At 43.2% G+C, this 25,157-nt stretch overlaps 1 protein-coding gene across 1 annotated transcript in view; it reads right to left on the bottom strand.

The window, feature by feature from the left end:
• LOC142585938 (plexin-B-like) overlaps positions 1-25,157 on the bottom strand; it is a 547,589-nt gene that overhangs the window by 60,448 nt on the left and 461,984 nt on the right. The window contains exons 17-19 of the mRNA XM_075697062.1: positions 24,948-25,032; positions 22,362-22,534; positions 5,598-5,743 (exon numbers count right to left, since the gene is read on the bottom strand). Coding sequence (XP_075553177.1) covers positions 5,598-5,743; positions 22,362-22,534; positions 24,948-25,032 — 404 coding nt within the window. The remainder of the gene's footprint in view (positions 1-5,597; positions 5,744-22,361; positions 22,535-24,947; positions 25,033-25,157) is intronic.

The following is a 25,157-nucleotide window of genomic DNA, read 5'->3' on the forward strand; positions in this document are numbered from 1 at the left end:
TAAAGATGCGTGATAACAGGCAGCGCGAACGACGAGTAGCGTGAAACTCCAACTACATTATATTCAGAGAAAACGCTTGTTTAAATGCGAACAAGATTATGTAGGCCCAGCTATCACACCACATGACGACATTAATTGCAGCAAACCCCGAAGACAACACATCCTTAAACGAATATGAAAACATGTATTTTGACACCAGGTACAAATCGTGACACACTAGTTCGACATCAGTGGATAAACGTTGTCCTTTTGCCTGGCCCTTCTGTAACGAGGTTACTTCACCTGCTAAAGGTGATGCTGACGCACGCACTTCCTCTGATTTTCGAACTGGAAAAGCATGTCACGTTCACTAAAATCCGACACGCTGCCTGTTACCGTAAATCAGCACCAACTCACTCAACTTTCTGTTGTTTTTGATTGATAATACAGGACAGAAATAAAGTATAAATGCGTGCATTAAGCAACATTTGAGCAGCTCTTGTTGCTGGCCTATTTTTTTGTTTCCTCTGTCCTGGGAGAGCAAAAGTTCGTAACACTCATAAGTTTAAAGATAAAAGGGTCCGTGTTATCGTTGATGGGTAACGAAAGCTTTAAGTGCATACGTAGTTACAGCTTTTGCAGCAAATTACTGACCTAATTGTTCAATAGATTTGCAACTGTATTTTACGAAACGCGTAGGAACTTTGCTCAATGTCCCGAAAGAACTCCTTGCGCCACAAACTTGACACTTTGAGGAAATAGGGAAATATTCATCCTTATTTCTTGATAACAGGTTCAAGTACATCAGTTAACTACTGCACCAGTGCGAAATATCCCTTAAGGTGGTAGTCAAATATTTTGTACAGGATTTCTTTTTGTTATTTTACATTTTGTATATTCCCAAACATTCTGCATCACGCTGCAAGAAAATTATATTCCTATCACTATTATTTTGGGAGTTAGTGAGTTTTTCAACCCATGCCCTCGTATTCCAAAACCGAAAGTCAGTACTATTTCTTTTATATAGATATTATTCAAAATACTTTTTGCAGTTTATGTTGTCGCCGAGCAGCCACACAAGCAACAGGAGGCCCTAGTGCATCCCGTGGGTGCTACAGCTATGGAGCTGGCGCATTTTGGGCATCTGTGTGCTTTTGGCATCTTTCACGTGGCTTGAAGATTTGTTTGCTTTTCTCAAAGCAAGAGTTTGTTCCACCTAATGTTACGCAAACTTTGACAACTTTGTCTTGAATGAACATGTTGATAAAAATTTTGCACACTAGTTTCTCACATATAAATATGTGCAAAGAACTATAGCAAAAAAATTGATGTAACATTCTTGCATTTACTGCTCATTTTGCAAATGCATTTTGTTCAAATTGGCAATGTTTCTCGCTTTGCTTAATTTCTCGAAAATTAGTTTCTTAATATGTATCACATTGCATTCATCCTAGTTCATTGCACTCGTCCCCCGCTTAGCTATATCAACGCCAAAGCTTTACTCAATTCAGAAATTCATTAGTTACTTATTACTCCTGGCGCTACTAGCACTTTTACCACACTTTATGGCAAGAATTGGGTCTCAAACAATAAAATGAACCATTTACTGCACTTTAAATGGTTAAATAAGTTAAATGAGGCATGCTTACTTAGGGAAAAAAGTTCTTTAATTGCTCTTCCGATTTGAAGAAGATTTTTGTGTGCGTTGTTGCCTACCACCATAAACAAGAGCTTGAAAGCATTATACGACCGTTACCCACTGTTTCCCAGTGTCCCGAAAGAAGTCTACGTTACACCAAGTTTAAGTTTGATGATAATGTGGCAGATTTTAAGTTGAGAAACGTTAACATCTTTGGATTAATTATGAACCTTTTAAATAGTTACTGAACCCACGTTTTCTCTCTATTTTCCTTCGTTCCACGAACAACGTAGGTTTCTCTAATGTGTTCGCTAAACGAAGCGAGGCACCTTATTTACATTTGGTAAAAGGAAGGGGCAGGTTGTGGGCGCCGTGCATACGGGTTATTTACGGCGTTTGTAGTGAAGTCTGTATGCAAACGGTCCGCAGTGTTATACAAAAGGTGCAGCATTCAGCCCGATGTCACCAGAGAACTGTAACTGTCACCATGCCCACATTTGGATAAAGTAAGGGCAGCAATATTGAAGATAAGCACGCGCAGTTATATGTGTCTAGATAACTGTGCAAGGAATTCTTTCAAGCTTTGCAAACAATTCGTTCACAAAGCGTTCGAAAACGTTATATACGGGCAACATTGAGAGCGGGTGAGTCATATGCAGCTAATATGTTAAAGCGCATGTGGTTTAATTAGAGGCACCTGAAATTCTTAATGCAACCACTCGAAACAAACAGCTTTGCTAGAAATCTGGCTGTGATTCTGCAAGGCCGCAGGAGCGCATTGTCTTTTTTGTTTGTTTGTTTTTCTTCTTCTGTTTTTCTTACATTCCTTCCTGCGCGTAGAACGCCTATCAAGCAGCCTCGAATCTAGTTCAGTTCCCACTACAATCTCAAGTACTTGTTTTTGTATCTCAGGCTACTGCAGGCGCTGACGTCCTTATATTGAAGGACAATTGTGTGCACCCCTTGAATCCCTGCGGTCCACTATTCTTTTTTCTCCTTCCCTCTATTTTGGGCGGCGTTTTCTGAACGATATGTTCGTACTCGTAATCATTTGTACAAGCGTTATTTTGTTATTCACAAAGTATAGAATGCTTACTTAAGGAAACGTTGTCTAGACAGCTATCAAAGTGAGAGTTCTGAAAACTTTCCTTACAAGTGAAGGTCTTGCGACAAAGTTTCTCATTAAAATGTAGAAAGCTTCCATAAACTGATTCCGCATAGGGAGAGCACTTACTGTGCTGATGTGCTTATGTTAATGAACGCACAATGGATAACCTTTCATCAACAAAAGCACCCAGGAAAGAGCCTTAAGAGCCCGCGCTATTCTCACGAGATTTCTCCCGCAAGCGCGCCTTAACGCCGAGTGTGCGTAAGCGACACTTATTCCCATTAGCTTAATAGACTCTTTTAGCGCTGGGATTAATAAGAGAAATCGTGTTTGCCTCGTCTTTTGCTTCAGTAACGTTAAATAACGAAGTTGATCAATCACGCCTCCTTACGAGAAAGCGTTCCTAACCTCAGGGTATCTCGATCAGTGGCGTTGACGACGGATCAAGGCCCTATGACACCCATTGAAGACCCCTTATTTCTAGCAGAACAACTAAACCAACAAGCAATAAATAACTAAAAGCAAAGCCAAGGAGTAACACTGGTAGTTTCGAAACTTCCTGAATGTTTCCAGGCTTTTGGCCTGAGGAATAGCTCTTCTTACTTGCGACCTATTTTTCGCTTTTCCCGAGCTTGCTGCGTCGTCGTCCTCATAGATAGAGCAGAGCCCATTTAGAGAAAATTGTGCAGATAAGAAAGCTTGTGCCTAGAGTGCGCCTTATGCGCTTCCATTAAAAAGTGGAAAGTTCCTAAAACCTCGCTTTTGTTTATCGCGGCTACTTATTTTATCTGAGCACTCTTTTTAATGCCTTTGCCATTTTGAAGACGCTCTTGAGTGTGTTTGTTCTTATACGCCTTCTTTCAGGAACAGTAGCTTTTTGTTCTGGCGCTAATTGAAAAGAAGGCCGTAGCAAGTTACCAGGCTTGAGCCATGTATTAAGATAATGCCTTCCGAGACCATGGCTTTTCAAGCGACTAATAAGGCAGGCACTAACCGAACATAATAAATTCACTCTTATCAGGACAGCTTCCCCTAGCAGCCAGATGACTACCGTGTCAGCACCTTATTTAATGAAAGAACGACATGAGAAAACTAGGATCTAATCATTTACAACTCATAATCACGCAGTTTCCTTTGAAAGTAATCGCTCATTCTTACCACAAGAGAAAAAATATATTTTTAATTCAGTGCTTGCGCACTCAAAGTCCGAATGCTCGTTAGACTAGTATATGAACGACCTTCATGAACCATCTTATTACAAATGAGTGCAAATTATTTAAAGTATAAAAAGGAAATATTCAGCCGAAATAAATATCAATTGACGCGAGTGTCCCAATTGGTAAAAAGTGTTGCGGAATCTTTCGTATGACATAGAATGGTGAACATAAGTATGCGTGAAATTACAAGTGCTGTTACAGCGAATTTGCTGCAATTCCTACAAGACAGTTAGAAATGCTTAGTTTTATCATTAAGTTAAGAATATCAATATGTGGAAGGCCCCAAAATATTACTACCATGCTCTTCTTATGTGATGTTTTTTTCTAAAGGACGTGTGGATGTACAAAGCTTCTTGCGTGATGACGCAGAAGTTTCTATTTGCCCGTATATTTATCAAACATTTCCCTGTATTGAGTTTAGATTTTATTACTATTCAAACTGATGAAAACGACGTTCAAATCCACATTTATCAAATCAGCAATACTGCATCAGGCGCAATTGTTCGACCAGTGTTTCCACAAGTAGATGCTCCTATTTTTTCTTTAAGCTAAATTCTGAGTAACATAAATTTGGGCTTTCACAGAGATATCGCATTTTGGTGTTTACATCGTTCATAGCAACCCTTGGTACAGTTACTTCCTAGGTTTTTAAGAAACGATGCCTTCGTTTAGAGGATTAAAGCTGCTGCCAAAATAACGCTAGCATAAACTTGTGTCGCCGCCTATTGGCAGTTGCAAAAAGCAGCCATGCAAGGAAGGTTGCAGCGTGTTTCAGCGGAGCAGGCAGCACGCGGCAACCTTTTCTGAACGGCTGCTTTCTGCGTGTCGGTGAATTGTAGCGCTTATATACACAAGGACAGAGTAAACCAGACGGCAGACGAGTGCTATCGTCTGTCGTCTAATTACTTTTGTCCTTGTGTATGTCTGTGCTGCGGTTCACCAACATGTTGTATCAAAACGCCAATCAGCCACAATATTGCTTCCGACAGCTGCCGTAAGATGGCGGCGCAACTTTATGTTAGAGCCGCCTCGGCAGCAGCTTTTATTCCCATAAATGAAGGAGCTGTTGCTCTTTTTCAAAAACCAGGCAGGTAACTCTAACTGTGGCAAGTGTTGTAGTGGACGACCTAGACCCCAAAATACATGTGTATTTTGGGGTCTTGAGAAGTTTTTGTGAGATGTTTTGCATGTCAGAGACTTTCGTAACTATGTTTTCTACAGCGTTTGTGAATTCCATACACCTTGCTGTTGCCGCAGCCATGATATATTTAGTAAATTGTGTAAATCTTTAGTTGCTGTAATAGTCCTTTGTGATCTCTAAGTAGCTGACGTACATTTGAAGCAGAGGGAAACCCCCTGCTTTTACGCACGCACCATCGCACTCACTCACTCACTCACTCACTCACTCACTCACTCACTCACTCACTCACTCACTCACTCACTCACTCACTCACTCACTCACTCACTCACTCACTCACTCACTCACTCACTCACTCTAGATTTATCGGTATATGAGAAAGTACACTAGATGTATACCACCCATTCCACTTTATCGGAAGACTGCCATTAGCGAAGCTCTTCGCCGTCCACACGATAAACGTTCTTGAATGAGGACCTGCTAACGTTGTGTTAGCACTCCACTTGTGGTACTTGCCTGACTGACACGTTGTACTCCACTGGCACACAGGGAAGGCCGCCAACGAGGATCTTGTCTCTTATTTCTTCCTCGCTCGTGCCCAGGTTGCTGCCTTCTATGGTGACCAATGTGCCTCCTTCCACAGGCCCGTTGAGAGGGTGGATCTATGCGGGAGGTGAGCAATAGAAAAGTGGTTGGCTGAGTTCAGTTAATATGACCGTCAAATGTATCAGCGACAGGGCCATTTGCGATGCGTAGATAATGATCTCCAGTGGATGATGTTAGAAAAATTTAATATGAGTAACTGCTCGCTATTACGTGGCGGGGTTCAAGTTCTCTATCAGAAACGTAAATTGCAGGAACGGAATATAGGCTCAGAATAATGCAGCGTTACTGCAATGGTGACGCTGCAACAAATATGCTTGCCTTTGTAAAAACGTTGAAGAGAACCTCTGGAGCTTACAACATTTCATCTTCCAGCGACCTTTGCATTAAGCCTCATCGTACATCGCGACTTCATTCAGCTTCAGCTTGGATATCTAAACCGGCTTACGACGCAACACATACAATCTTAGAATAACGTAAAGTGTAGACTCTGCAGAGCAATGATAAGAAGGGAGGTGAAGAAGGTTGCGTCTATTCGGCTAACCGGCTCGGTGATAGAGGGAACAGAGGGATAAAGGAGGAGGAAAGAAAGAGAGAAAGCAGGAATAAAACGGTGAGTAGGGAGGAATTTGCAGATGGCTTAGAAATTGCACAAGCAATAAAAACGCACATAGTAGCAAGCGCAGATTTATAAGCGGATGAACGTCACACCTTCTGAAATGACTGTGCGCTGATCATCAAATGTTTATAAACCTGCGGTAACGCCTGCATACGCAGACGCCTCAATGTGCTTCTTTCACTTGTTCATTGGTGTTTTCCATGACGTTTTCAGCATCTAATAAAGAAACCGTTGAGCTCGCAATTATGACCTTAGCAGTGTACGTTTTTCTATTTAGCTAAACAATAAATCTAGCGCGACTGAAAGCAACCCAAAGTAAGCTAAGTTCTTAAAATTTTTGCGTGGATGTTTATGTCGTCAGCTTTGTTTTGCGTTTGTTGAAATACTTCGATTAAGACGCTTCTTTAAGTAGGTTACGCCTTTTTATAAAAGAGCAATAAATAGGGCACGTTATTCGATATTGAATTCTTTTAAGAACAGGCTGACTTAAAAGCACTAACCTAAGCAATAAGGCGCAAATATCGTCCTGTCACATTGGGTCTGTCTTCTTTCTTCGTGTAGTACTCTTAAGTCAACGCTTTCTTAAAATAATCCCTGATCAAAGAAATTTTGCCGAGACCATTAATAAAGAAAAACAGCGGGGCATTACTTAGATGCCTTATGGTTAGTATTACTTTCTGCAAGAGCACTTAAACGTGGGACACAACGCATGATGAAATAGTAAACGCTTCCATATTAACAACGTGCAGTATTATTTTGTGCATGGTTGGCTTACATGCTCAACTTCCGTTAAAATGTTTCGTATTCTTTCCTTTCTCCGGCAGAGAACGGCCACACTGTTTGACAGTGTGACCTCTTCGCATAGCGAAAACAATTTTATCTCCTCGTCCCGGCACTAAAACCAGACCAAGGTCGAGCTGGCCGAACGTCACGGGGTAAACAGCTGCAGCCGGCGTGCGCGGCGGCGCGATGCACGGGAAGCGCGTAACTGCTCTTAGAGAACCGTGCAACAACGAAATAAGAGAACAGTAAAAGTGCGCCATAATAGCAAGTGCACTTCCCCAAAGTTCGCCGCATTTGGTCCTGCGGGAAGCGTCGGCAAAACACGTCTCCCGAAAAGTCGTTGACATACGTTTTTACGATGACCCGATTAGATAGCTGCGGGTGCTCAAATGACTTTCAGCCAGCCGTCGGGGTGACTGCCGCTCGGTACTAAAAGTAAACAATATGAAAAGCGGGACATAACTGCTTCCGGAAGAAAAAAAACGAGAGAGCGGGTTAGACGCTGCGGTGAACAGCGCTCACGAGATAAATGAAGCCGCAAAACTGCGACAGGAGTGAATTCGCGAACAGCGCAAGTTAACGAGCGAAACATGCAAATGTGCACGTCAGCTAGATGGTTACTGTTATCACTTCTTTTCGTTACGTGACATTCGATTTTTGTTAACTTTCACTAAACCGCTCTCTCGTAGAGGCTTTGCAGATCAAGATTTCCAAGCTGTTTAACAGTAGCTTGAGGGACGCCTTTCAGTAGTGCGCTCGTTATCTGCACGTTATCTCAAAAAAAGGTTTTCAGAAAGGTGAGCTAATAATGGTCTCCTCTTGTTTAAAAGATATACCTGCTTTCGGATTAGTTGCGACATCAATTGTGTGCGATGTAACGGTTAGTTTTTGTTGTTTCGCAGAGAGAAAAGTGCATGTCTGTGCTATGTGCTGTTGTTGAACATAGTCAGAGCAAAACTGTTAGGGAGAAATTGGGAGTCTAACACGTACATACATATTATACAAGTATTTTGAATGCATCTATATATACACAAATCTGTTGCTATAAATGAACTACTACTTGCAAGCGAAGTGATGCCAGCACTAGCCACTGTATTTTTATTCTTCTCAAGTTCTGTGGGCATAGACTGTAGTAAAGTGCTTATAAGTATTTGAAGAAACGGTGCCCCTAAAGGTTCCTGTGAGCTAGTTCTTTTTGCGAAGAAACTCATGCAGCCACAAAATTACCAACCTGCATGGATTAGTTCGATTTAGCATCCGTGCTGAAGGCCTTATTAGCGATGCCAAAATTCCTGCGGTCTACGGGGCTTCAGGTTAAGAAGTCTGCCGCCTACCGCTCTATAGTGTACGCGTTTGGTTTGTGATCCACTCTATCTCTTTCCCTTCCGCTCTCCCTCCCCATATTCTCTTCCCCGAGCAGGGTAGCCAACCGGAATAACTTCTGGTTAACCTCCCTGCCTTTCTTTGCATCATTTCTCTCTCTATTTAGTTTTCTTTTTCTCGGTTGCAGCCTATATGATCGCTTTCGATGGACTGAGCGAGGAACGCCTGATTATGTGTACACCAGTACAAAATGTGAACTTCTCTCTTCCATCTCACCTTTCAATCCACTTTTCCCGGGGCAGGGTAGCCTATCGGTCTCAGCTGGGTTAACCTCCCTGCCTTTACCTTATAACTCTCTCTCTCTTTTCCCTATCTCTCTCTTTCTGTGTCGGTTGTTTTGTTGATAAGATCGTAGAATCTGTTTATTCGGGCCAATACATAAGGAAACTTGTCACTGCAGCATTAATTACTTGGTTCGCAGAAAATTCGTTGTCGCGATATTCGGTAGTAATTATGTTCCTTTTTGTCAGTGGCTCACATGAAGCCTTGCCTCCGTAGTCACCGGGATCGCCTACTCGGGGCGACGGATGGTAAGAGATGAATACATAGTCGCAAGGCAAAAGCGGTACACGGCCGCTAGATGCAGGTTGAGAAGCGGTTTAGTGATGAAGTGAACAAGGATATAGTTAGGTGACTTTCAAGTGACTCTGTTCGCAACATGCAACGTAACAGCACGTATTGACCTCTGTTATAGCTAAAAATATTAGGGCGCCGTGTAGCATAAATTCGCTGGAATGTCTCTACAAGGCTTGCCTGAAGACTCAGGCACATTAATAAAGCAAACTGCGCTCTAATATTCATGACCGCAGCGGCGTTTTTGAATGTACCGGTTTAATTTAGTTATGCAGGATGCTTTTTCTGATATACGTGACCATTCTCAATTACGCTACAGCGATATGACTCGAGTCAGTCAACGCCTGAACGTATCTTCTTTACATTGCCCCGTGCTCCTTACGTGGAGTACAGGTGCTGGCTTTCTATCCACTAGCCTTACTATTGGCGAAACACGCGGTGAAATATAAACTCAAAGCACGCACACCATATGCGCCATAGAGGAATGATACGTCGTCGGATATCGACACCGAGAGCCTGGTAATTAATTAGTCCGTACCACCGATTTCTACATGTTACTGCACTGGACAGGAGATCTTTCTCTCTCGGCATCTCGAAATGGTTGGATGGCTCTTTGAAAACCTCATTAATAGGGTACAGTGTTGTGGAAGTTGCACACGACGTCCCATGTGTTTGCCAATCGGGAGCAATTAACATGTAATGCCGGATTTGTGAATTTGTGTCTTCGTTTGCTAACGCCTGCTTGTGCCCTTGACAACGCTGCCCGACCTTGGCGTGATGAAGTATAAGTCCAACGACGTGGCCGTGCAATTCTGTATGTCACAATCTGCCAGCGCCGCTTTATCATGTGTGTTTCTCCGCATAAAAAAAGTTTGTAAACATGAAAGGTGAACGTTCAGTGCTTTTTTGCTAGAACGCCTCACACGAGTCATTGCTGACGTAATCACATCTAGCGAGACAGGCGCGCGCGCGTATTCATAAGATCGCTCACTCGTCTCGCATGTGCCGCCTTCAAGAAGTCCACCTGCCGGAACGTTGGCTCCCGCTTTTAACTTGTTCTCGCCTTGCTCATCGTCTTGAGTTTCTATGTCCCACCTTCCCCGTGTTTTCCCTCACTGTAGTTAAGGCATTCATTAGTTTAGGCAGTTAATCTGAGCGCTTAGCAAACATGATCTATAGTTAGGCAGCTGATCAATAATGTCTCTCTGTTAAGTGGAATCAAATCAGACACCATGTAGGCAGTCTACATTCCAGAATGTTGCATCAGGCCACTTGCCTTGTGACAGCATAACAATTTGCGTTCCAGTATTGTACCATGTAAAATCCTTATGTGAGAATTGACACTTGCGGTAGCTGTACCAATAAATCCAATACGTAACCAAAGAACATTGAAATTTCGGGGCCGCATCAACCGACATTGAGAGACAGTGTCCCCAACTTCCAGCATGTAATATTAGGTCATTCTATGCTCATATCAGTAATGTTTCTGGTAATAAATTGGCGTTTTGCATATTATGTACATAATCGATACTTCCCCCTCCCCCTCCCCCTAAAAATATTAATGAAAAAAGAACACCCTTTCAAACTTAGATAGTGCTCCTTTGCAAAATTGAAAAGGAATGGGTAAGACTTATTTTCTTGTTTTTTGAGCATTTATTATTATTTTATTTTTTTGAGAGTGGCCATCCGCGGAGACTAGTAGGGCAACTAGGGCTACATAGGAAATATACGCGTGTAACATTTGTATATAAACCATGATAGTTACTTTCTACTTACGATACATTTTTCTTGTTCCGCGTCCTGGTGAACAGAGCATACATTGTTTGAAATTACGAGTACAAAATACAGAATAACCTAAGTTTCAATAAAGAAAAAGCACGAAACAAGCATCCGAACCACATAATTGATAAAGCGCTCTTCAGAACAAGGAGAAACACGCAGCGCTCCCCGCATATATATATATATATATATATATATATATATATATATATATATATATATATATATATATATATATATATATATATATATATATATATATATATCATCATCATCATCAGCCTAGTTACGCCCACTGCAGGGCAAAGGCCTCTCCCATACTTCTCCAACTACCCCGGTCATGTACTAATTGTGGCCATGTTGTCCCTGCAAACGTCTTAATGTCATCCGCCCACCTAACTTTCTGCCGCCCCCTGCTACGCATCCCTTCCCTTGGAATCCAGTCCGTAGCCCTTAGTGACCATCGGTTATCTTCCCTCCTCATTACATGTCCGGCCCATGCCCATTTCTTTTTCTTGATTTCAACTAAGATGTCGTTTACCCGCGTTTGTTGCCTCACCCAATCTGCTCTTTTCTTATCCCTTAATGTCACACCCATCATTCTTCTTTCCATAGCTCGTTGCGTCGTGCTCAATTTCAGCAGAACCCTTTTCGTAAGTCTCCAGGTTTCTGCCCCATATGTGAGTACTGGTAACACACAGCTGTTATACACTTTCCTTTTGAGGGATAGTGGCATCCTGCTGTTCATGATTTGAGAATGCCTGCCAAACGCACCCCAGCCCATTCTTATTCTTCTGGTTATTTCAGTCTCATGATCCGGATCCGTGGTCACTACCTGCCCTAAGTAGATGTAGTCCCTTACCCCTTCCAGTGCTTCGCTACCTATCGTAAACTGCTGTTCTCTTCCGAGCCTGTTAAACATTACTTTAGTTTTCTGCAGATTAATTTTCAGACACACCCTTCTGCTTTGCCTCTCCAGGTCAGTGAGCATGCATTGCAATTGGTCTCCTGAGTTACTAAGCAAGGCAATATCATCAGCGAATCGCAAGTTGCTAAGGTATTCTCCATCAACTTTTATCCCCAATTCTTCCCACTCCAGGCCTCTGAATACCTCCTGTAAACATACTGTGAATAGCATTGGAGATATCGTATCTCCCTGTCTGACGCCTTTCTTTATAGGGATTTTGTTGCTTTCTTTGTGGAGGACTACGGTGGCTGTGGAGCCGCTATAGATATCTTCCAGTATCTTTACATATGGCTCATCTACACCCTGATTCCGTAATGCCTCCATGACTGCTGAGGTTTCGACTGAATCAAACGCTTTCTCGTAATCAATGAAAGCTATATATAACGGTTGGTTATATTCTGCACATTTCTCTATCACTTGATTGATAGTGTGAATATGGTCTATTGTTGAGTAGCCTTTACGGAATCCTGCCTGGTCCTTTGGATGACAGAAGTCTAAGGTGTTCCTGATTCTATTTGCGATTACCTTAGTAAATACTTTGTAGGCAACGGACAGTAAGCTGATCGGTCTATAATTTTTCAAGTCTTTGGCGTCCCCTTTCTTATGGATTAGGATTATGTTAGCGTTCTTCCAAGATTCCGGTACGCTCGAGGTTATGAGGCATTGCGTATACAGGGTGGCAAGTTTCTCTAGAACAATCTGACCACCATCCTTCAACAAATCTGCTGTTACCTGATCCTCCCCAGCTGCCTTCCCCCTTTGCATAGCTCCTAAGGCTTTCTTTACTTCTTCTGGCGTTACCTGTGGGATTTCGAATTCCTCTAGGCTATTCTCTCTTCCACTATCGTCGTGGGTGCCACTGGTACTATATAAATCTCTATAGAACTCCTCAGCCACTTGAACTATCTCATCCATATTAGTAACGATATTGCCGGCTTTGTCTCTTAACGCACACATCTGATTCTTGCCTATTCCTAGTTTCTTCTTCACTGTTTTTAGGCTTCCTCCGTTCCTGAGAGCCTGTTCAATTCTATCCATATTATAGTTCCTGATGTCCGCTGTCTTACGCTTGTTGATTAACTTAGAAAGTTCTGCCAGTTCTATTCTAGCTGTAGGGTTAGAGGCTTTCATACATTGGCGTTTCTTGATCAGATCTTTCGTCTCCTGCGATAGCTTACTGGTTTCCTGTCTAACGGAGTTACCACCGACTTCTATTGCGCACTCCTTAATGGTTCCCATGAGATAGTCGTTCATTGCTTCAACACTAAGGTCCTCTTCCTGAGTTAAAGCCGAATACCTGTTCTGTAGCTTGATCCGGAATTCCTCTAGTTTCCCTCTTACCGCTAACTCATTGATTGGCTTCTTGTGTACCAGTTTCTTCCGTTCCCTCCTCAAGTCTAGGCTAATTCGAGTTCTTACCATCCTATGGTCACTGCAGCGTACCTTGCCTAGTACGTCTACATCTTGTATGATGCCAGGGTTCGCGCAGAGTATGAAGTCGATTTCATTTCTAGTCTCACCATTCGGGCTCCTCCACGTCCACTTTCGACTAACCCGCTTGCGGAAAAAGGTGTTCATTATCCGCATATTATTCTGTTCTGCAAACTCTACTAATAATTCTCCTCTGCTATTCCTTGAGCCTATGCCATATTCCCCCACTGACTTGTCTCCAGCCTGCTTCTTGCCTACCCTGGCATTGAAGTCGCCCATCAGTATAGTGTATTTTGTTTTGACTTTACCCATCGCCGATTCCACGTCTTCATAAAAGCTTTCGACTTCCTGGTCATCATGACTGCATGTAGGGGCATAGACTTGTACCACCTTCAATTTGTACCTCTTATTAAGTTTCACAACAAGACCTGCCACCCTCTCGTTAATGCTATAGAATTCCTGTATGTTCCCAGCTATTTCCTTATTAATCAGGAATCCGACTCCTAGTTCCCGTCGCTCCGCTAAGCCCCTGTAACACAGTACATGACCGCTTTTTAGCACTGTATATGCTTCTTTTGTCCTCCTAACCTCACTGAGCCCTATTATATCCCATTTACTACCATCTAATTCCTCCAATAACACTGCTAGACTCGCCTCACTAGATAGCGTTCTAACGTTAAACGTTGCCAGGTTCAGATTCCAATGGCGGCCTGTCCGGAGCCAGGTATTCTTAGCACCCTCTGCAGCGTTACAGATCTGACCGCCGCCGTGGTCAGTTGCTTCGCGGCTGCTGGGGACTGAGGGCCGGGGTTTGATTGTTGTATTCATATAGGAGGTTGTGGCCAAGTATTGCACCAGGGTGGCCAATCCTGCTCTGGTGAGAGAGTGCGTTACCGGTTCTGGTCACCGGGATCAGGCCGCACTCCAGGCCTGTTTGTGCAATTTTCTCAACACACGGTTTTTTTTTTTGTATTTCCCGGTGGAGAATTGCGCGGCACCGGGATTTGAATCACGGTCCTCTTGCACTGGAGACGGATACTCTACCGTCCCCGCAGGAGTTAAATTAAAAATTGAATTATGGTGTTTTGCGTGACAAAACCACTTTCTGATTATGCACGCCGTAGTGGAGGACTCCGAAAATTTCGACCACCTGGGGTTCTTTAACGTGCACCTAATTCTAAGTACACGGGTGTTTTCGCATTTCGCCCCCATCGAAATGCGGCCGCCGTGGCCTGGGTCCGATCCCGCGACCTCGTGCTCAGCAGTCTAACACCATGACCACTGAGCAACCACGGCGGGTCCCGCAGGAGTTGTACGCCTCATTTAACCTACAGTGGTGCCCTATTTGATCAGTCAAGGTGGACCAATCTGAGCTCGGTTATACCGCATGGATGGCACTCGGCTAGAGAACCTGGTATTTATGACCTGCACATGTGTGGCCACACATAATTGAGGATATATAATTTTTTTTAGGAGGGTTTCCGTACAGTGGTAAAAGGAAGGAAAATACATTAAAAGAAAAAAAAGGAAAAAAAAGGAACATAACATGTGATTTGAACTCGTGATCCTTCAATGTTGCCCGGAAAGGTAGCTCAGTCGGTTGGTTCGTCAAGCCAACGGTTACTTCCAAGCGCCAAAGCTCCTGCTCCGAGCCTCATACTTATGTGGAAAGGGACTGATGTTGTCCGCGGTAGTCGATTTTAGCCGCTCAAGGTTGCGCGGATATTGTGTAGCTCTAGCGTCTAGGAAAAAGCTTAAACAGGTGCGGGGGCGCCACGCATAGCGTGGGAAGCTAGCCGCCGGAATAGCTATCTCAAGTACTGCTGCTGGCGAGGGCGAAATACCTTCGTGTAATTATAATAACCCTAATAGGACTTCTTTCAAAGAAAAAACAAAGAGAAGAAAAAGAAAAGGGAAACGGCTCAGAAGGCTATACTACGAGAGCTATGACTGATACTTTTCTATATATATGTATTCATCTCATCTATGGGATCGCATGCGCGCGCTGTTGGTTTTAAAGCGCAACCGTGGTAGGGAAACGGAAGGCGATATAAGCATGCGTGTCCATGATACGCACACGACAAACTGCCTTACAATATTTAGAATTGATATATATATACACACACAAAAGGCAATATAGGCTGCTCGACACTATCTCGCGCGTTTTTATAGCGAAGTACATCAGAACCGACTCGTCGTTCCACAACAACCATTTCCTGAGTGATCGCCAGATATATGCCGAATAACTTCCTGTCATTCAATAAGAATGTCTCTCTTTCATGCAGCCTACCAATTCGCGCTGTTTCGGTTTAGACAAAACAATTTATCATTCGAGGCGCACTTGCCAAGTTTTCCTCCAGTTAAAACTGCCTGCGATGCCTATAGTGCAGCTCTTATCTCGCTCAACATACACAGTTCTATATATGTGCATCCGGTGCAATGCTTTCCGCTGTATCAGCAATTTCAATGTCATGGCCGATCATGTAAGCAAAAGTAGCTGTTTACTAATTACAATATCCAGAATTGATCAAACGTGAAGTTGTCACCGGCATTCTGAGTGGTTGGAAGGCATAATTTCTTTGAAAAATGGCCGCCAGAGGAGCAGCGTGAACTCGAGCGGCTTTATACACTAGGAAAACTGCCTTAAAATATTTAGACTTGAGGGGAAGCTTCGTTAACAAACTATAACACGGCAATCAGCACTCGTATACGACGAGAGAAATTATTGAGACGTCGGAAATTCCCTTGAAATAAATCTGGTTTGCGAAACAAATGCTTGCATGTATTGAATCTCTTAAAAGATGAGGGGGGAAATATGCGCTCACCGAGAGGGCATCTTCAGCACGAGACCACCGCGAGGCACCTTACTGAGATGTAGAGAGCTTCGCGGCCGGAACGAAATCTCCCCTCTCCGTCGGCCCAGGGTGGAAAACGCGCTTTCCGATCGCTCAAGGTTGCGCGGATATTGTGTAGCTCTAGCGTCTAGGAAAAAGCTTAAACAGGTGCGGGGGCGCCACGCATAGCGTGGGAAGCTAGCCGCCGGAATAGCTATCTCAAGTACTGCTGCTGGCGAGGGCGAAATACCTTCGTGTAATTATAATAACCCTAATAGGACTTCTTTCAAAGAAAAAGCAAAGAGAAGAAAAAGAAAAGGGAAACGGCTCAGAAGGCTATACTACGAGAGCTATGACTGATACTTTTCTATATATATGTATTCATCTCATCTATGGGATCGCATGCGCGCGCTGTTGGTTTTAAAGCGCAACCGTGGTAGGGAAACGGAAGGCGATATAAGCATGCGTGTCCATGATACGCACACGACAAACTGCCTTACAATATTTAGAATTGATATATATATACACACACAAAAGGCAATATAGGCTGCTCGACACTATCTCGCGCGTTTTTATAGCGAAGTACATCAGAACCGACTCGTCGTTCCACAACAACCATTTCCTGAGTGATCGCCAGATATATGCCGAATAACTTCCTGTCATTCAATAAGAATGTCTCTCTTTCATGCAGCCTACCAATTCGCGCTGTTTCGGTTTAGACAAAACAATTTATCATTCGAGGCGCACTTGCCAAGTTTTCCTCCAGTTAAAACTGCCTGCGATGCCTATAGTGCAGCTCTTATCTCGCTCAACATACACAGTTCTATATATGTGCATCCGGTGCAATGCTTTCCGCTGTATCAGCAATTTCAATGTCATGGCCGATCATGTAAGCAAAAGTAGCTGTTTACTAATTACAATATCCAGAATTGATCAAACGTGAAGCTGTCACCGGCATTCTGAGTGGTTGGAAGGCATAATTTCTTTGAAAAATGGCCGCCAGAGGAGCAGCGTGAACTCGAGCGGCTTTATACACTAGGAAAACTGCCTTAAAATATTTAGACTTGAGGGGAAGCTTCGTTAACAAACTATAACACGGCAATCAGCACTCGTATACGACGAGAGAAATTATTGAGACGTCGGAAATTCCCTTGAAATAAATCTGGTTTGCGAGACAAATGCTTGCATGTATTGAATCTCTTAGAAGATGAGGGGGGAAATATGCGCTCACCGAGAGGGCATTTTCAGCACGAGACCACCGCGAGGCACCTTACTGAGCTGTAGAGAGCTTCGCGGCCGGAACGAAATCTCCCCTCTCCGTCGGCCCAGGGTGGAAAACGCGCTTTCCGATTGCTCAAGGTTGCGCGGATATTGTGTAGCTCTAGCGTCTAGGAAAAAGCTTAAACAGGTGGAATTGTGGCTGAAACACCCTGTATATATAAGCTAGCAAACAATGACACCAAGGGCAATGTAGGGGAAAGTACTTGTACTCACGCTGGCTAACACTCCCAGGGTTAGTTCTAGTAGTAAAACATAAATACTCAAGAAAGTGCATGGGGAAACGGCGCTGCGGTAGCTCAATTGGTAGAGCATCGCACGCGCTAATGAGAAGGCTGTGGGATCGTTCCCCACCTGCGGCAAGTCGCTTTTTCAGCCACTTTCATTTCCATTTATTTATCATTTCTTTAGTTCAATTGGTAAGTACAAGTAATTTTCCCTGTGTTGTCTTTCGAGTCATTGCTTGTTGGCTTCGTGTTTTATGATTAATAAAAATCTGGCCCCTGCGTTAACCTCCTCTCTTCTTGCTCATTTTATATATATATATATATATATATATATATATATATATATATATATATATATATATATATATAAAATGAGCAAGAAGAGAGGAGGTTAACGAAGGGGCCAGATTTTTATTAATCATAAAACACGAAGCCAACAAGCAATGACTCGAAAGACAACACAGGGAAAATTACTTGTACTTACCAATTGAACTAAAGAAATGATAAATAAATGGAAATGAAAGTGGCTGAAAAAGCGACTTGCCGCAGGTGGGGAACGATCCCACAACCTTCTCATTAGCGCGTGCGATGCTCTACCAATTGAGCTACCGCAGCGCCGTTTCCCCATGCACTTTCTTGAGTATTTATGTTTTACTACTAGAACTAACCCTGGGAGTGTTAGCCAGCGTGAGTACAAGTACTTTCCCCTACATTGCCCTTGGTGTCATTGTTTGCTAGCTTATATATACAGGGTGTTTCAGCCACAATTTTGAAAATTTTTTAAAGGTTGCTTGTGGCAGATAGCTCAATTGTACATTATAAGCCGGTCTACTCGAAGCGGCGGACACTATTTGCAGAAAAGATTGAAACGAAAAATTGAAAAAAAATAAGGAATCCCTAATTAACTGTTTAGCTGATTATCTTCTGACCTATATTCCAATTTACAAATTCTAGCAGTGGACTTCGCAAGGCGGATCCCCTTGGAACGAATTCTCAGGACGACACCAGCTTCGAGATATAGATTCTCGAACTTTACGGAGAAATGCTTTGGCGTTCCAGTTAATTGTGTGCTTCAGTGCATGAAAGCACGTTTTGTTAATAAATCAACTAGAACGCCAATGCATTTCTCTGTAAAGTTCGGGAATTTATATATTGAAACTGGTGTCGTCCTGAGAATTCATTCCAAGTGGATCCGCCTTGCGAACTCCACGCCTATAATTTGTAAATTGCAATATGGGCCACAATGTAATTAGTTAAAAACTGAATAAATGAATTTTTCATTAATTCGTCGATTTTGCATCTCCATTTTTGCGCAAGTATTATCCGCCGCTTCGAGTAGACCAGTTCATCTACTAGATCTGTGATATCTGCCATAGACAACTTTGAAAGTGTTCGCTGAAACACCTTGAGAGAGACAGAGAGAGAGAGAGTATTTTCCCAGAGACAGATGTCGGAACGAAAGGCTCGGTGAAAAGGAACATAGGCAATAAATCACTTAGATAGCGAGGCAAGTTCTGAACGGAGCTTTGTGCTCGAGGAGAAGACGTGAGGCGTTCACGGGTTCCTCTTAATTCAATTAGCCACAGGTTGCGACAGCGTACAGTAGCGAAATTAGGGCTGTGGTGCTCGTTGTCAATCGCCCCAGTGTTGAGAAGTGCTTCTGTAATTCTTATTTTGTTTTTTTAGGTTAGTACCGGCAGAACATTGCACAGAAGCTGCCTTTTCATGGGAAAACTGACAAAGAAGCCAAATGATACAGAATAGGTGCCATGCCGGCAAAAGAAAGTCCTGTTTCAGACTTACGCATGAAGACAGAAGAAATAAAATAAACAGTTGTCGAGTTCAGTGACAATATGTGGCTCGCTGCTAAGTAAAACATAGCGGAATGGGGAATTGTCGAGGTCGGAAGGCAGGGGTGACACAAAATTATCAAGGTCGTTGTTACAGGCGCTAGAAATATCATAACTGAAACTGAACTATACGCTAATTTATGTCCTTGCTTTATGATTTAGTTTCAAACGCACCAGGTTTTACGTTGAAGTTATGGGATGTGAAGCCATATATTTACATAGGCGGTTAATATTGTCAGAGAAACATTAGAAAAATGAAAATAAAAATAACGAGAAGCTCGAGTATCAAGTTGCAGTTGTGTAACTCAAAAATCAAATACGATATTAGAATGCTGTAAACTGCACCAGCTGAGACACCTAAAGCGGGCAGAATTTGTGCACATCACAGAGCTATCAAATACATAAATGATTTGTGACTTGGACATTTGCAAACTTTCGTAAACACTAATAATATTGCGTAAGTGGTCAATTCATATGATAGGTTCGTCCCCTTTAGATGCGTCGTGCTTACAGAACTATGAGATCTATTTTCGGCACAGAGTTACAAAATAAGGAAATGTTGTACTTCAATTTCCTTAAGATACTGGTTTTCTGTAACTTCTACAGCATTACTGGGCCTAAACGAAAATACTGCTTTATTCAGAAGCTAGAATTTAAGTTTCTCACTCACCACAGGACACAAAGATGCTATTACTGCAACTTTTTTACGTTTCTTGACTGCAACATAGATGAAACATTTTTCTAAATGTACACGTAGCCGACAAGTGATTTCGAAAACACTTGGCTTCATGAGACGCCACTTGCGTCATGCTCCGCAACATATTAAACTTCTTTCGAACAAATAATTAATCAGGCCCAAAGTAAAATACGCGTCGCATAAGTGGGACTCATATTAAAATGATCTTGCTAACGTGCTTCGGTCTTTTCAAAATCCTGCGACCAGATACAATCATTCATTCATCCTATTCATGTGACGTAAGCGTATCATCCCAAAAAGCAAAAGCTGATTTACAGTCGCTCTCGTACCTTCGTACTATAGCCGTCCTTGGCCTTTATCATGTTCTTTTGTAGTTCACTCAATCATGGGCCATACATCAGCCTAGCCACAAAAATATCACAACGTACTGGTTATCTACTTCAACCACGCTTACACACAACTACCTTCCTCGCTTCATATTTTTTCCTGAAGGGCATCAGATTCGAAAGGCCTTCCCCCATGTTGTCGCTAGCACTAGTGGCCCCGTGGTCATTGCTGATGCTTTATTTTTCTGTCTTGCCAAATCATTATTCCGTTCTTGTTCAAATGCATAATCTAACACGTGCGTTTGCCTTTTTATTATTACCCTTTATTCTTTAAGGTGAACCTACATTTTACTTATTTACCTATGTTCTTCCGTTAGAAGTTTTTATTACTGGTACCCCACCACCTTACGCCACAGCACTTATAAAAGAGCCTTTAAAGAACTAAACTAGCCTGACCTCGTCGTTAAGTTATCTGACTGCGGTTCTGGTCTTCAAAAATGGCAGCACTGATTTCGGTGCGCGTACGCTTCTGTGCACGCGCGCGCATCGTTATCCTGATGAAGCAGACAAAATTACACAGGTATGCATGAGTTACTCTCGGGCATTATCTCGTCTTACAGTGAAGCTGTTAGCCACTACTTGGTCGGTATTTTTCTCGTTCGCGTCCACCAGCAAAAATGTGGAAGAGGAGGAACTCTATTATTGCAGAAACTGTTGCGCGGTTTATTCCTGGGTGGTTCCCTCTGACAGGGCTCCACTGGCAATCGCGGCTCGCCGGGCCTGGTCGAGAGTCGCCAGTTGGCTTCCCAGGTCCAGTTCGGAGACTCTCGCCTCCCAAGAGCACGTAGTGAGTTTGTGTGTTGTGACTCGTGGCGAAATTGCGTCGCCCGGACGGTCGGTACATTCGTGTGTTATGTGCGCGAGTGTCACTGTGTGGTTGCTACACCAGGGACATGTCCGGGACGTATAACTGTCTGGGGAGATTGCGTGTAGACGAGACAAGTGTGGGTGTGTGTTAGTTTGCAGGCGGCGCCAGTCCCTTGCGTCGAGTTGCCTGGAGCAAAAATGTGGGCCGATCCCAGCGAACGTGCGGGGCCAGGAGCAGTGGCTCGTACCCCCGTAAGGCAGAGGCTTCAAGCACTCAGCAAAGTGAAGCGAACAGTGCATACATTCTTTGAAATTACGCGTACGAAGCGCAAAACAAGCGTCGGAACCACATAATTGATGATAAGGCGCTCCTCATAACAATGCGAAGCAATTATCGCTCCCCGCATACGTTTCCCGGTAAAGATTACTGTTTCACAAGCTGCAAGGCGACGGCAGCTCGAGACGTTGGGAGTGACGTCCGTAACCTTTCGTACGTAACAGCCAGCATAGCAACTGGCGCCTATATATATAGCGACCAGCTATAGTAACGACGCCTATAGCCAGCAGCTCAGAGCCACGTCGCCGATGATATGCGTCAAATACTGCGTCGCCTAGAAAATAGCTGCGCCTGCAGGTCTCTTGAGTGTTCGCTATAATTACTGACTGATGGCACGTTCTGCAGCTTGTCGATGATACAGCTCCAAGGTGAAATAATTTAAATGGAGTCAGTGGTCACGTAGCGAAGGCAGTGCGAAGTGCTCGGCATGTGCTCGTACTTCCCAAATTGAATGTGTGCACAGAAGGGAACGATTAAAAAGGCAATAAAACTGCATAAATTAGCCAATTTAACGCAAGCGCATTCATAGACAAAGTAATATCCACTTCGCATCTTCAAGTAATCCACTTGGAGAGACGTCCGCCGCCTGTGCACATGCAGCTGTGCTTGCAGAGTTTGACGAGTGCTCAAGGGATCTGTGGCTCCTTGAGTCCTAGTTATGTTTGCGCTGAATATTTCCTGTCGTGATCGAGTAACGGGCTTATCTCCCGAGATCGTTCTGCTCACCCAATCGATCCTGGGCGGTGGGCACGACGTGGTGACCGGCTCGACGCACGATGGTCCGTAGTTGCACGACCCTCCGCACCAGGAGCATTGGTAGCGCTTGTCGCGCGTCAGGCACAGGGAGCAGTCCTGGCGGCCACCGTGGCTTCCCAGCAGCAGGCACTTGTACAATGTCACTGGGAGTCGGGAAAGCGCACCGCGGTGGCCTAACCGGGGCTGCACACGCTCAGTTTGCTCGGATGCAGAGACGGTTCTTGTTTCGCGTGGGTTTCTTCCATCTTAAGCTTTGTTCTGGGTGGTCAAACAGACCGGGCCTACGCTGACAAAAATCAATGTATCTATGCCCACAAAAGCTTTTAAACACGGAATAATTAACGCAATTTCGCAGTCGTCGCATCCGCGCACGCAAGAACAGGTGCACTGAAGAATTTGTTGTGAGAACATCTCATTCCGTCCATCGATTCAGAGCGTGTCTCAAAGTACGGCATGGTTTTAAAAGTTTACGTGTTTAAGTTTAAGTGCTTTTTTTTTTACTGGGAGCTTAGCTAAAGAACGACAATTAACTAACCATATGTTGAAATTCTGATGTTCATCCAAAATTTTAAATGGAAAAATTGTCGAGCGTCCGCCCCCTCCCTCCCCCGCTGCTGCTATTAATAAATATCCCAATAATTTCTTTCCGCGAGGATAGCTTCTGTAACTTAAATTTTTATGAGATGCAAAAAAAGCGCATGAAATTCGAAAATGAATCAGCTTACTAGGTTCTTACGTACAGCAACATTAGTGACCTTAAACGTGACAAGATTGAATGATCGATGCTGCACGCTGACCGAAGGCAAGAACAGTCCTTGAGCAACGCGAATGGACGGAATGCAATGATCTCGGCTTCCACATTCACCCGAGATATCCTGTCTCTTGAAGTAATAAAGAAAATGGGGCAATATAATATACGATATATAACGCATGGCAATCCTTGAAGATTCGCCAGCGTTTTTTATGTTTACCAACTAAAGGGGGAGAAGGTTTTGGCAGAGCATGGCCATGCATCGACGACGACAGGTGTGGCCATCATCTATTATTTTTTGCGTGCAGCCTAGTCATGCCTTTGGTCTACCTGCGTCACTCATTTTTGGTAGCGTGTTTCAGGGAACTAATATCTCTACGTGCAAATGCCTGGTCACGTGGTACTTTTCCAACTCGTGCACTTGCTTTCGAGCTCGGAAAAATTAAAACTAGAGAATCTATCATCACGGAAACGAATTATTTGGGTATTTCTCAATAGCCTCTACAACCTTTTCATTGAGAATTTTACGTTTAAAGCAATACTTAACAAGTTTTTTAATCAGTCATCGTTAAATAATAACCTAAGTGCATACCAAAAAATACTGAGCTGCTAAAGGGGACAGTGAAATTGATTGGATTATCGTGACGCACATGCGCGTTTTTTTTTAGTTTTGACACTAGTTATCTGAAACAACCTGCATGCTATAATTTGAACTCCATAGCGTTAAGGGCCCTGTGTCGCAGAAAGTCCGGCGTCGGCTTCCAGCGTCGACCGTCGTTTTGGGAGTGATCATTCCGAACCACGCATACCCAACCACGCAGGCTCTCCGTGTGGAGCAAGGAAGTTACTGAAATAATTGAATTTCTCAATGTAAACTGCATAAAAATATATCGTAAAGTACGGCTTACACACAACGTACACACATGATAGCGTCGGATTGTAATTTGGATATACGAGAAAACAATTCTATTACGCGAAAGCGCAATTACAAACGCCTTTTAACGCGACAGCGCTTTCCAGCTGCCGTTCGAGGTTTGTCGCAGCAGGAGCGACGCGGCACGCTCGGTTCCTTGCACAGAATCAAAAAGAAACCCCACAAAGCTCGCCTTCGTGCATAGTGCTCACTGCCAGTATTTTACGGTAAACATTACGTTTACATAAGCTGCAGTCGCCGGGAAGCGTGAGAAGTACTCAGGAATCTTTGAATGCTATCGCGTTGCACTCTTAAAGGCGAAGCTTAAGCGTCCTCCAAAGTGTTTATAACTTTTGTGCTCCAGAAGCCTTTGTGGTCGGGTGTACGTTGTTGGCAGAGGCATAAATAAATTAACTATAGTAACAAATGTGCAACTATTATTATTATTATTATTATTATTATTATTATTATTATTATTATTATTATTATTATTATTATTATTATTATTGTCGATCCAGTTACTTGCTTTCTTTTTCTATCTTAATTTTTTTTGGTGATACACAGTGCACATGGCATGATATGCCCCTTACTGTATCCTTGTTTGTTGAACATGATTTCTTATTTGGAAATTTAAATTTGTTTGACTGATTGATCGTGCCTACAGTGAGCGCTGATACAACTTTTTGTAGCAGACTACAATGAGTATAGCTCTTACTCAATGTTATGTTTTCTTGCGAATCTCCGGCTCTTTCAAGCTGATAATATAGTAGAGGGAGTGTTGAGTCAGTGTGGAAGGATGAAAATAAATGGCTTCGAAAGAACACGAGATCGAATTGTTACAATATTCCCGCGGCATTGTAGGATAGAAACCCCTAATAAATTCCAAGCATACCGTTAGTCTTGTCGATGAAAGTGTCGCCATTCCACAGAACAGTGAGGGAAGCTTGTAGTTCTCCTTGCTCAGCTTGGTAGGTGTACTACAAACGAGAAGTGTCAAACCGCAGAAAGTTAGAATACTGCCGTGGTAACACATTTGTCAAGAGCTGCTACGTTTGACGGGGCTGACCGCATAATGAAATGTTGCTTCATACGTCATCTGCTA

The sequence above is a fragment of the Dermacentor variabilis genome, chromosome 6 (assembly GCF_050947875.1).
Source record: "Dermacentor variabilis isolate Ectoservices chromosome 6, ASM5094787v1, whole genome shotgun sequence".
Classification (NCBI taxonomy): Eukaryota; Metazoa; Arthropoda; class Arachnida; order Ixodida; family Ixodidae; genus Dermacentor; species Dermacentor variabilis.